This window comes from Cetorhinus maximus, chromosome 2 (genome assembly GCF_964194155.1).
Source record: "Cetorhinus maximus chromosome 2, sCetMax3.hap1.1, whole genome shotgun sequence".
Taxonomy (NCBI): Eukaryota; Metazoa; Chordata; class Chondrichthyes; order Lamniformes; family Cetorhinidae; genus Cetorhinus; species Cetorhinus maximus.
In genome coordinates this window covers 91,450,373-91,463,428 of record NC_135880.1, presented here as the reverse complement: position 1 = coordinate 91,463,428, position 13,056 = coordinate 91,450,373, and the positions used below count along the sequence as shown (strand labels likewise).

General features: G+C 39.2%; 1 protein-coding gene across 2 annotated transcripts in view; it reads right to left on the bottom strand.

Annotated features, from left to right (window-relative positions):
- Window positions 1-12,345, bottom strand: part of znf608 (zinc finger protein 608) — a 104,962-nt gene extending 92,617 nt beyond the window's left edge. For both annotated transcript variants that reach the window (XM_078566892.1, XM_078566901.1), the window contains exons 1-2: window positions 12,108-12,345; window positions 8,943-10,039 (exon numbers count right to left, since the gene is read on the bottom strand). In XM_078566892.1, coding sequence (XP_078423018.1) covers window positions 8,943-9,857 — 915 coding nt within the window. In that variant the 5' untranslated portion in view covers window positions 9,858-10,039; window positions 12,108-12,345. The remainder of the gene's footprint in view (window positions 1-8,942; window positions 10,040-12,107) is intronic.
- Between the last annotated feature and the right edge of the window lie 711 nt (window positions 12,346-13,056).

Genomic DNA, 13,056 nt, shown 5'->3' with positions numbered 1-13,056 from the left:
TTCACTACCCAACCTCCAATTTTAAAAACACAATTTCATCTTTGGAACACTGCTAGCTTTAATTTTACCAAAATAGGTCTCCACTGGCTTTTAAATACAACTAACATTTTATGACAGAAACTGTATAATTGCAACGTTCATCTATACACAAACTTCCAGAGTCAACATTTTGTGCTGCACGCCAACTGCACAATTAATTTTTGACAAGATTTTATTCAATGTTTAGGATCCTGTTCTTTAAAGTTTAATTTCTATAAAACTAGGAATGGAGCAGAAATTTTACGGAGTCGCAAAAAGCATTTTAGTCTAAGAAATTTAGCACGCTGCTACATAGGTGGAAATGCTACATGGATACTCATCTTGCTGATTTTTAAGTGGCAAACAAAAACACTAATTTCAAAAAAGTTTGTCCAACAGCATAAATACTCGAATAGCTATCCCAGTTTCCCAGTCAATCAAGCATCTTTGGGCCATTGTTTCATAATAGTCTGATCTACAAGATACCAATTATTTCTGTTACTGCATTTACCGCATTCACTATACAGAACTGTGCTTTTATTCAAAACAAAACTGAGTACAGGCCTTCTGAATACACCAGAATTATCCTAAACAATTAATTTCCTCGATAAAGGGCTTCCATGCTAAAATTAAAATACTCTACTGGCTTTCACTGTCTTTGCAACTAATCTTGTGCGACAATGGTGTGCCATTACTTTATTCACTGGGAACTAGAACAGGTCCCTTTGTGCATTAGTAATATATTATTTTAAAACAGGAGATTGGGTAGCGAAAGATCATGGCTGTAAGGATAAAAATGGAAGAGAGGGATGGGTCTTTCTAAGCACATCTGACATTGCCTTACAAAGGCAAGATTGTCCAAAACCAATGACTGCAGGACAAAGAAGGAGTATACTTTCCACGTCAGGAGAGGAGGCCGGATTTGTTTATTTAAAATGAATGTATGAAGGCGATTAATCTAATAAGAGTTGCCGTCAGGATTAAAAGTACACAGGCATTCCCCAAGATACAAAAACCGAAAGAGCCAGCAGAGAATGCAAGCAGAGTTCTGACAGAGGAAACAGATTGTGTAGGATAATATAGCGATGGTGTAATGGAAACAGCTGCTTGCTTTATACTCCAGTGTCTGGCATCTGCTACAGCATCATGGGAAAGGTTGGTTTAGGATTTCGACAGCAAATGTAAATTCAGACAACTAGCCAAACAGCAGGATGCAGAATGTGCACAAAGAGTAGGATGAACTCTTTAGAAACATAATGAAAGAATGAGAAAACAAATTCCAGCAGAGTTTGGGTTCTGATGTACTACTGGGAAATACAACTGGAAGGTTGTAGGTTTAAATGGAATGTCCTGTCCAGTTTGGGTTTGTATCTGGGCATTAACGCACAATGATTATAACAATTAAATATGCAACGTAGCGTGCAGAGACTTAACTACTGCATCTGTGGTGTATTACTTCTCTGTCTTTGTACTGACTGTAGAAGCCTGAATAAGGATTTGATGAAATGCTTCACCTGTCAATGCAAATCCACTTAGTCAATATTCAGTGCTAAATGTGCAAACTTCAGGAGAAAGTTGAAAAAATAAATACACCCCATTGATAAAGCTAAACCAGTACAAAGCCATCTGCTTCAATTAGAGGACGCAGATGAGAAAAAAATACAGTTATCACGATGTTTACAAGATAAACTTGTTCTCTTTGAGGAAACACCTCTTTGCGCAGTCAAGGATGTTGCAGGCCTCTTATTCACTGCCAGGATACTGTTCTTGTTCAAAATCAGCTTATCCCAATATCAAAAAATTGTTTCACTTAAAAGGGCTTAATTATCTCTAGTTTATTAATAAAGAATAAACTATGAACTAGAAATATGAGAAATTGAATAGAGCTGTTCTTTTACATGGAGTATCTTTTGGAAACTAACACAAACAAATGCTGAGCTCTTAACCATACTTCTATGTGTAACAAAGTTCAACATACTTACATAGAACGGATTAAACAGACTCGAAATGGCAGGAAGACGGGTAATACAGTCCCAATCTACCCAGTTACCAGGGGGCCAATAAACATTCTGTTCCATACTGAACAAAGCAGCTTAAAAAAAGTTAAAAGGCAGCAGAGCTCATTTTACTTTGCATACAACAGTATAACAATGGCAAAATACCTATCCAGAGCATATTCTACATCCTGTTTTCCAGTAACTAAATTCATTTCAAAATATATTTTATTACTTTTATTATACTTTTTACGTGGTGAAATTAAGATTCCATTTCTAAATCAGCATTTAAAAATTGTCCAGTGCCAGAAAAATTGAACAATTTAGTGAAAACCTAGAACAGATACAATTCACATCCCCTGCTAAACCTGCTAATGGAACAGCAATCCTGACATGTGACCCCAGAGAAATGCATCACCCCTCCCCTCACGAATTTGCTTTCAGCTCTCAAAAAATGATACAAACAGCCCTATTGTCAGCCAATCCACATTTAATCCATGCATTAATGTCTGAATAGTTTTACAACCTTTCATTCAAATGCAAAGGCTTTGTTCAACTTGCCAAGACCATTTAGTTTGGATTAAAGGGAAAAAAGCAACAGACACACTGTACTAAAAACCATCACAGACACAAAGCAGCCTTTGGTATTACTGCTGTCCTTCTCCTTTAATACCCTTTAGTGGCAAATTATCGCTTGGCCTGATCTTCTGTTCTTCACTAACAAAGGTTATCCAATTTGAAGATCTCGCCCCAGTTAATGTTCCAAGCTGCTGAATTAAAATGCTGGTTCAAGCATCTATTTAACCTGCTGAATACGTTTTTTGGGCACATTTTTCACAATGCTTAAATTGAGTTTCCTTTAAAAATAGGATTTGTGAGTTTCAGCTGGTCAAAAGCACACATGCACAGTGCTTCATTCTAGTGTTTTCATTCCCCACACAAAAAAGTCTCAGTGTGGAAGAAAGGGACAGAAAGAAAATGTGCAACCTACCACAGCATACATTTCTAAAGACCTCGAGCAATTCTATCGTGTTTTTGGGAAACACAGAACTTGTCCATTTGACAAACTGAAATACCATAAATCATATATAACGTTAACTTAAGTGATAGTAAAAGTTGGGTTTGACATTTTAATAGATTACTATCCTTGTACTTGAAAACTTGACAGCTTTTATTTTACTTATGGAGGCAAGCTCTGTACATACAGATACTCTCAGCCTTTGGCTTTCTATAGGGATTGGAGAGCTCGTGTTTGACAGGGTTTATCTAAGCTCAAGGACAAGCTTTATGCTTAGCTGGCTGCAAGATTTGATTACACAGATGGATTTCCTATCTCACTTCCATGCTACTTCATTTTGGATCCTGTGTTCAACGAAAACTCTACAATCAGGGTAATCTTCAGCTGCTGACAAGTAACAGATTCCACTGAGAGTGAAAACATACACAATATGAAAAAAACAAATGTGAAACTCTAATCATTTCCCATTGTTTATACAAATATGTCTACAAATGTTAGTTACTCTGAAAAATCATTACAGAAATCTTTTTTTTAAAAAAACACAGGAAACTCCCAATCTTCCCAGATCAAATATTTCTAACAGGCATACAATGTAGTCATTGTACTGACACTGGGTGTCAGCTCGACAGAATTATTTTTGCTTTTTGAAAAACACACAAGGGTGTGGATGACAAACTGACCTGCAATCTCTTTTTCAAAGTGATGCAGCCTACCACAGGAAAATCTTTCCTAAAATGATCTACGATAAATTGAAATTAAGAATGTCATTGCTGTGGTTTGACATCCATATGAAAACACACCATTATGCTTCTAATTACCTTGACCCACATGGGAAAAGCAGGAATGCATTATGCGCTAATGATCACAACTAGAGGTCCTGCCTTTTCTTTTGCAAGGAACAGGGAAGATCCTCCCTGCAGCTTCACTATTAACATGTCTGTTTCCTGTCAGCCCACTCAGAGATAATGTCATTTATCTTGGAGCGGCACAAGACCAGTCATTAGCCTCAATAAAAAGACCTCGAACAAAGAACAGTGATTGTTATCCATTGCTCAGAGTCTGCGGCCAAAAAACTAATTTCTTTGGGGGAAGGGGACATGGAGACATTGCATTGAAGTGCTATTTGCGCACACACCAACCAGAAGCATGTCTCCCCTAATGAATGTTGATTATTGTAGATGATTTAGGTAACCACATAAAGCATTAAACAAGAACAGTCAACAGAATTTAATTTTAAACTGGAATTAAAAAGTGCAGGAAACAGTCAGCAAGTCAGTCAGCATTGGTGGAGAAAACAAACCAGTCAGCCTTTTATGAAGGGTCCAAACATGAAATATTAGTTGGTCTGTTCTATCCACAGATGTTATGTTTTTCCAGCATTGTTTCTGTTTTTGTTTAAGATTTCCAGTATCTGCCATTTAGTTGTTTTTTTATTAGTTTAATTTCATTAGTTTTTGATTAAGCTAGATTCTCGTGACAAAGATCAATGGAGCTTTGTAGGTAAGGGTATCAGGGATGTGGAACAAAGGTGTATACATGGAAATGGAGCTGTGAATTTGCGTTACAAATCTGGCATGATGTAATTGAATGGTGAACAGGCTGCAGGGGCTCAAAGGTCTACTCTTGTTCCTATATTTTAACAATTCTACAAAAATTTTTTGCTATGACTGAACAGCACTTCAGATCTTGCTTATACAAATAAAGGTTTACCTTGGTAAAAATAGGTTTGTGTTATGCAACATCCCGTTCAACAACCCTTTGCATGAAGCTCAATGACTTCTGCAAATTTAATTGCGGTCATGTGTCTTTGGTACCTAGAAATCATTGAGGAGGCCCGTTCAGAACACACACATCAAAGCAATCTGCTAAGTGCTGGCTAGCTTTCAGATTAATCCTCCCTTTCCTTGTTTCAACTTTATACAAGGAACCCCTTTTTCAAGACCAGATGCACATTTCAGATTCCATATTCATAGTATTTCAATGGCTGTGTTGTAATACTTCAGAAAGTCTACAGTAGTTAAAGAACACACACATAATTCCTCTCCAAGGAGACTCATGTGATTTGCTTTCTCCTAACAGTCCTCTTAAATTTGTTACTAAAAATTTGTCGCTCTAATATTGGTTGATGAAAGAGTTTGCATTTGTATAGGGTCTTTCATGATCTCAGGAGATCCAAAACATTTCACAGCCAATTAAGTACATTTGAAGTGTAGACACTGCTGTAATGTAGGGAAATAAATGTTAAGGCACAAATATTAAACTCACAAAATGAAACTGCAATAAATTTTGATAATAACATGTTCTAGTCTGGTCTCCTTTTAAAGTTATGTCCATTAATGTGATTTTTAAAAAGAATTTTAGTGGCCTTTACAAACATACCATTTTACAAAGGAAATTAGAAATCCAGCTCATTAGCAGGAAAAAAATTCAATAGCAACTCTGGTCTCACAGACCTTGGGAGGTCACTACAAGTTCGTCCAGAAAGTTCTCAGCAGTCAAAGGCCACCAGTTCATTCACCCTCTCTGAAAGAGCTCTGGTCACACTATTCAAAGTTACAAAGCGTTAAGTAGACTGAAGAGTTTTTTGTTCTACAGAGACTCGTGCTAGGTTGTGGTACCATTCACCAGCCAAATCTCTTCTTGCAGAGTTTTGAGTCAGCTTTTTAAACCGCTCACATTCAAACAAATCTGTCCTTTGTTTTCTTCATTAATGACTGCTTGCCACTTACAGTTCTTTGCTACAGAATGTAACAGACATGTAATAGCAGGATACAAAGAACAGGAAGGTATATGTATGTTTCCATTCAATTAATCAGCAGGAACAAAAACAAGCACAAAAGACCCAGCAGAAAATGTGTTTCTGGCTGCAACTTATTTTCAGTATTACTCCTTTCTACTTATTGGTCTTGTGTGACAGAAAAATAGTTGCTAGCATTAATGGTACGTCAAGTCATTTGTGAACACAATTCTCAGCTGTGAAATGTATCACTGCATCACTTTCAAAAGGTGACAAATTCCTCCCTGAGATATTAACAGGGCTTAAGAGGACTCTCAAGCCTGCACTTGCATACGCTTTCTACAGTCAACTCTCTGTGCTACTTAGAAATCTACAGCATGGTGTATAAAACTGAACTGGCTTTGGCCAGTTATGCTCTATATTCCAGTACTGTACTTTATCAATTAAATCAATTAATCCAGCTGATGATTGCAAACGTCATTAATGCCCTACCTCGAGCCAATCAAATGCATAATTCTATTCCATGGACTGCATACATGAAGTTGGTGAAGGACTGGGTGCTGACAAGCCTTTATTAGGTAATCCTATATTGGAAGGATTTTGCAAACTCCTAGGAGTGGTTACTGGTCTTGCCAAGTCTTCTTAAGTCAGACATGTTAGCAACAGCTAAACCACAAAATGGGCTATATAGAAATAGCTCAAACAACTCAAATTATAGGCTGCTTTTTACTTGAGCAATACTTGTAGGGAGTGGCAGATTTTACAACATACTTGTGGTTTTCTGCATAAAAGGCAGGCAGAAACAGAGTCACAAAAATAATTAGTTTTAATAGGCTCCAATTTATCATGTTTTACATGACTAACTGCAGCAAACAAATAGAATAAACAGGCCAAGAACAGACTTGCAAACACACTGCAGAGATTAAACAATGACTACAACTCCTAAGGATTTACCTCGTACCTTTGGCAACCTGCTACTCAAACAAGTATAGTTGGACATATTTGTCTTCAACCTCATTTAAACCAGACGACTGTATAAATACTTCACAGCTTGTTACAACATGATTTAACAAAACGTGCCTTCACCTTTCAAATAAATAACAAGTATAATACACAAGTGTATATATTAAGACCATGGGTTCCATATCAATACCAAGTCATTTCCTTCAAGCCATATGCTGTGAATGCTGCAGGTTTAAATCTGAATGATCTCTGGAGCAGTCAAAAGGAAAACGGGCTGTGCTAGAATGAATAGAATGTGCTTGTCAATTATATCTTGGAAGAATCAAGACAAGCAAGCAGCAGTACGATACTGGACATTTTTCTGTATGACTCACTGACTGAATATCAGCAAGCACTGGTTTTGTACACACAGTCTTGATTGTTTTGAGGAATAGACACACTAAAACATTTTCCCCAGGAGACTATTTGAGGTATAAATAAGGAAGAAATAGGAGTAGTGAAACCACACCACTCTAATCTCTGTTGCCATGACACCTGCCTCTAGGATTTGAAAATGTACAGATTGCCTGCTAAACAAAACTGTTGAATCTGAACATTTGGCTGAAAGATTAAAAAAGCTCGGGGGTGCAGTGAGCAATGCTTTCTGCATTCTGCACAGCCAGCAAATTCAATCAAATGGTCTTGAAACTTTAACCACAGCCATTGTAAAGAACAGATTAGAGCAAGTTATCTTGATATTTAAAGCAGATTAAAACGGTTCCCAATTTGCAGTCTGCTGGAGACCAAAGTAAAATGATTTGATTGGGGAGTTGTCAAGCATGTCAAACAGTTTGCCGATCTCCTCTTCATTCCAAATCTGTTTAGTTACCCTTCTCATGACTAATAGACTATGGAACATTAGCCTCTGCACCTTACTGCTTAAATCTTTATTAACATCTCAATGTCTCCTTGAAACTGTTTCTCCAGCAATAAAATTAATCAAATAAAATAGCGTTTTCCAAGCCAACCAATCTTGCTGCTGTCTAAAGTTTCCAACAGTAGTATCAGCAGAAATGCAAAGGTCACCACCTCAACAAGCTGGGAATTCACTTTATTATGCACTGGAACAAAATCCTCTCTGACTCAACTGACCAATTCCATTGCAGGGAATCAATTTATTGAGTTGAATGGGAAGGGAAAGGTTGAAAAGTGAATTATAAGGTGCCCGACAAACTATTATTAAAAGGATGTAATTACTCTGAAAGGACTAATTTTATTTAAGTTTTCTTCACTTAAAATCACGTACATCACAAAAATTTCACTGTACATTTCAACACAAAGCCATTTTATACACTGAGCACTGATCTGAACATTCTCACTTGAAATAAGATACTTGCAGGACTTTTTTCGGGATGGTAAGGGCATAGCTTGTGAAACTATCACCCACAGTAGTTGGCAAGCTTTGTAAAATGGCACAATTCCCCATAATTATCCAACAAACAATGGATCAGAGCCTCCTGAGAAACTCCATAGTCTTTGGATAATTACCAACATACCAAAAGCTCGGTTGCACACTAACAATGGAAGGCAAGGGCAAACTTCCTTTTCACATTGGATCTACAAAACAGAGATCATCGTGCCCATACTGATGTTAATAAAATGCCAGGCACCATATCGACCATCTCTGCACTCCAAGAAGGCAAGGCCAGTGCAGCTTTTATGAAGGCGTTTAGTGTTGTATTTGATTACAAAGCACCTCCCCCCACCCTTCAGGCAAACAGTAGTGATTACAATAACCTAATTTCTCTCCAGCTGTGGGGTTTGTTCCATTGTTTGTGTGTATGACCATAACACCAGCCTGTTACTTAACAAAACTAAGTGAAAATGTTGCCTTTTCTCACTGCTTCAAACCCTCTAAAAAGCCAGATCACATCTATTATTGCACAAATGAATGACTATAATTTTGGGTTGTTAGTGACAGTTGTCAGCAGTTAAGAAATACAACCACAAATTCTTTCATTACCCTCAACCAGATTACAACTGACGGATGCTCAAACTAAAGCAACAAAAATATTGCCTCTGATGTGTAAAAGTCACTTTAAGCAAGGCATCATCATTCCTGTTACATTGCTCAGCTCAGTGCACCATTCACGTCATAAGTCTGCATGAAATAAATATTTTAAAAAAACAAAGGAACCAACAACAATTTTTAAAAAACAAAATCGTGAGTTACCTTTTCAGTTTTCAATTTCTTGATGGGTCGGGCACTCTCCTCGTCATGCTCTTCATCATCTTTTTTCAGCACAATAGGGTTGCTTAATATTCCTGACTCCAGAGTGTTTTTAATGTCCTGGATGCGGGCTGTGGGCTCCCCGCAGCACTGTAAGGCGCTGCTGCCGCCTTTGGGACCGAAATTAAAGAGATGAGCAGCGGCTGTCACGGGCACCGACATCGGGGGCTGGCCAGGGTGCACCCCCACCTCCTGCTTATTGCCATCCTTGCGGGACCTGCCAGCCTCCTTATCCCGTTTCGAGCCTCCTCTGCCCGAGCCCTTGCCCGCTTTCTCCTCCTTGTTTTTAGTGCAATTGCCAATGGTGGGGTTATTAATAATGTTATTATTATTGCAACCACTGCTGCTGCTGCTGTTGCTGCTGCTAACTGTTTGACCCAGGGCTGAATTCATGCCAGAAACCTCTCCAGGGCGCCCTTGAACTTCCTGCCTCTTGCCAGCACTGCTAATTTCAGGAATCCCATACAGTGAGGCAGAGGAGAGAGATTTATTAGCATCCTTGGAAGTTTTGCTTCTTTTCACTTTGGATTTGCCAGTCTCCTTGTGGGAATTGCCCGGGGGAGGCTGGACGGAAGAGGAGGTAAATTTGAGGCTATCAGTGAGGGCTGAAGCTGCTGCTACATTGGCCCCGCAGTCTTTGCTGTTGTTGCTGCTGCTGCTGCTACTGGCTGCAATGCTGGTACTACTGCTGGCACTCGAGTTATTCATTTCCAATTTCTGCCTGTCTTTCTCCAAATCCGCGTCTAAATCGATGATCAGATTCCCCACTCCAATTTCCCAGTCATCGCCACTGTCGTAAGTATCAACCGCGTTTGAATCAACACCTTTACTAGTAGCAATAGAACTGTTCACTGACATCCTGAAGATGGGACCGCTTGGATAAAAATTGGATGAACTTCACTGCTTTGGATCTGGGAGGACATTCGCTTCTCCGCCACGTGTTTCAACCCTCTCATATGTTTATTTTATATAGAAAGAGATAGAGAGATATTGCCCTTATTTTCGAATCACACGATCCACACACACGAATAAATTACTTCCTGCAAAAAGATAAAACTAATAAATCGGTTGTTGGGTAAGACCAACATGTTTCTTCTTTCGTCCCCCCTTTTCTTTTGCATGTAGATCTGGTGTGAACTTCCCAATATTAAAATGCAATCCGATTACATGGTTTTAAAAATAGGTCTTTCCAGTCGCCCTTTTCATTGATGACCTTTGTAATTTCACACCGAATGAGAGGCGATAACAACAGCCACAAAACAGAAATGAAAAATAAAAAAAACTCGGACTTGACTTTTTTTTTTCTTTTTTTTGCGAAACACTAACATCTGAAAAAGTTATCGTAGTACAAAAGAGACGCGTTTAAAAAACACATTGCTGGAAACGGATCAGCCAGCACTCGTTCGCGCTCCATGAGCTCTGCACCAAGGTGGCCTCAGTGACCGCAGATGAGGTTTGTTTGACAAAGATCAGTGTAACCATTCAAAGTCTGAAAAGCATGCATCATGGGTAGCTGCAACTCTTACCTTGAAATCATTCAAACATCTCTTCCCCGCATCACAACCCCACACCAAAAAATTTAAAACCTGCAACATTTCCCCACACATCATGCATCCTGCACAACTTGTGCTAATATCAATGTAATACAGAATGGAAGAAACATTCTAAACCTCAAGTCAATGTTTCACTTCTATCCCCTCCTCCTCCTCCTCCTCTTTCTCCTGGCACACAGACCGGATTCTTTCCCTTTTCCCAGCAAACGAAAAATAATTTAAAGTCCACACTCGCGTCCCGAGCAACAACAAAAAATGCATGGGAACATATATTGATTTTTTTTAAAAAAAACTGTTACACGGGTCCAAAAATAAAAATCATTTAAAGTTTTTAAACTTCACATTCTTCGCCTTAACCGCACACTTTTGGAAACATCGTGATCAGTAAATGATTATGCCAGAAGGAGAGGTGGGGGGGGGGTTAAAAAACACAGAAAGAAAATCTGCAAGCGTCCGTTTGAAAGAAGACAGAAATGTGCTAACCCTGGGATAAATTAGTAAAAGGGAAAATAACAGCAGAAACCTGGACTGGATTACACATTTTGTCCGGACGTGGCACCATCGTCTCTCAAAACAGTGTCAAACATACAAATTAAGCGAGGAAACGACGCCAGTCAATCATGTGGTAATTTCATAATCGACAGTTTCAAATACAAGACAAGGACAGGGGGAAAAGGTGGGGTAGCGGGGGAGGGGGGGGGGGGGGGTATGTGGGAGGAGGTTGGAGGAAGGGGGGGGGTGGAATCTTACACAACCAGGACCGGTTTGTTGCAAACGTTGACGATTGTCTGCTTACCATTTTCTGTCATCTTGTACTCGGATTAGGAGCTACACAGTTTAATTAGCTGGCGTTTAGAGCTAAAAGCTGTAATGAATTGTTGATGGATTTGAAGGGGGAGGTTGCAACAACCAACCACCTAAAAGCAGCTATTTTGTTACATTTCGAGCTTCAATCACGTGAATCCAAGATTCCCTGTAGCTTGACGTGAGAACAAAAATCGGTGACAAGCGTATCAGAAAACCGATCTTTCCTTAGTGAGGAAAAAAAGATAGGGGAGAACTTGAAATCTGCAATTTTAATGTAGGGAAATCTCTTAGGGAGCTGCTATCGCCTGGGTGAGATTAAACGCAAATCTTTAGAACACGCTGCTTGTTCTTTTCATATCAGCAATAAAAGCAGGGGAGGGGAAGCATTCGTGATCGACAGTTGTAAATGCTTATTAAAGTCAACTTCAGCGAAAACTTACAGCTATTTACAAGCTTAAGTTAGCACTCTAAGTGTCACGAGGGACTAATCGCCAAATTTGTTTCCTCTTTTAAAAAATCGTGGAAGTAAAATAAATAAGGAAACGGCACCGGATACAATTTTCAAATCAGAAAGATGAATCAAAACTATATCATATTCAATAATAGCCCGATTTTATCCAAAACTCGGGACGGGCAGTAAAGTTAAAAAAAAGGAACTTTGTAAAGCGCTCACTTCTCTTGCCAAAAGATACGATCTCTGGTGTGATTGATAAAACTTTACACTCAGATTATTGCACAATATACTTACGATCAGTACTGGCTCGGTTTTGCCCTGGTCTTCTTGTGATATGAAATGCATTTTTTTTTGCTTTGTTTTAAATCAGACCTTGTGCTAGCGTGACTACCTGTCCTTTACCTCTCTGCCTATGTATCGGTGTGTTTTGCTGGGTGCATTAGCTTGTTCTCAGTGTCGATGTGTTTTGCTGGTTGTATTGGCTTGTCTTCACTGTGTGTGTTTTTTTGCTGGGTGCACATTTCTCTGTCTCTCTCTCTCTGCTCCAGACCGGGCTCCTCTCCTTTGTTTCACAGCCATTCGCCCTACAGCCACTCAGAGCGCAGCTTTTATGAAACTCAGCCCAACCATTGGCTGCGCGTTTTCCCATCTGTGTGTGTGTGAGAGAGAGAGAGAGCGAGGGGAGCTAAGCTTCCAGCACAAGAGTCAAGTCAGTTCCTGTGTGTCAAAGGAGCTTCCAGCAGAGCCAGCACTGGAGCATTCAACTCCCAGCAGTGGAGCGTTTAGCTAGCATAGCCAGCAAATTCAGCTACTTTCACCCTTGTCTCGTCACAGCCTGAACCAAGCACCCAGCTCCAAGTGTTTAGCTCGCAGCACCCAGTGCCTAAAACAAATGGTTCCATTGACTTTCTACTTCATCCAGAACATTTTACTACGGAAAGCACACATTTAGATTTTCTTCAGCCCTCATCCAGAACGCTTAGGTCATGGGATTTGGATTTACAATAAAGTGCATCCACCATCCAGATAATTTATATCGCGCCTATTTACAGTTAAAGTAACCTATCCTTCACCCACAAATTACTTTCCTGCTCATCCAGGAAATACTGATTACAGACAATATTTAGATTAACAGTCCTTTTGTTTAACACCTCAACCAAAACGATACCTCACACAATTTTACATTGAGCATTCAAATCGGAAAGGGGATCACTATTCCATGTAAATAACTAAACACATTTCG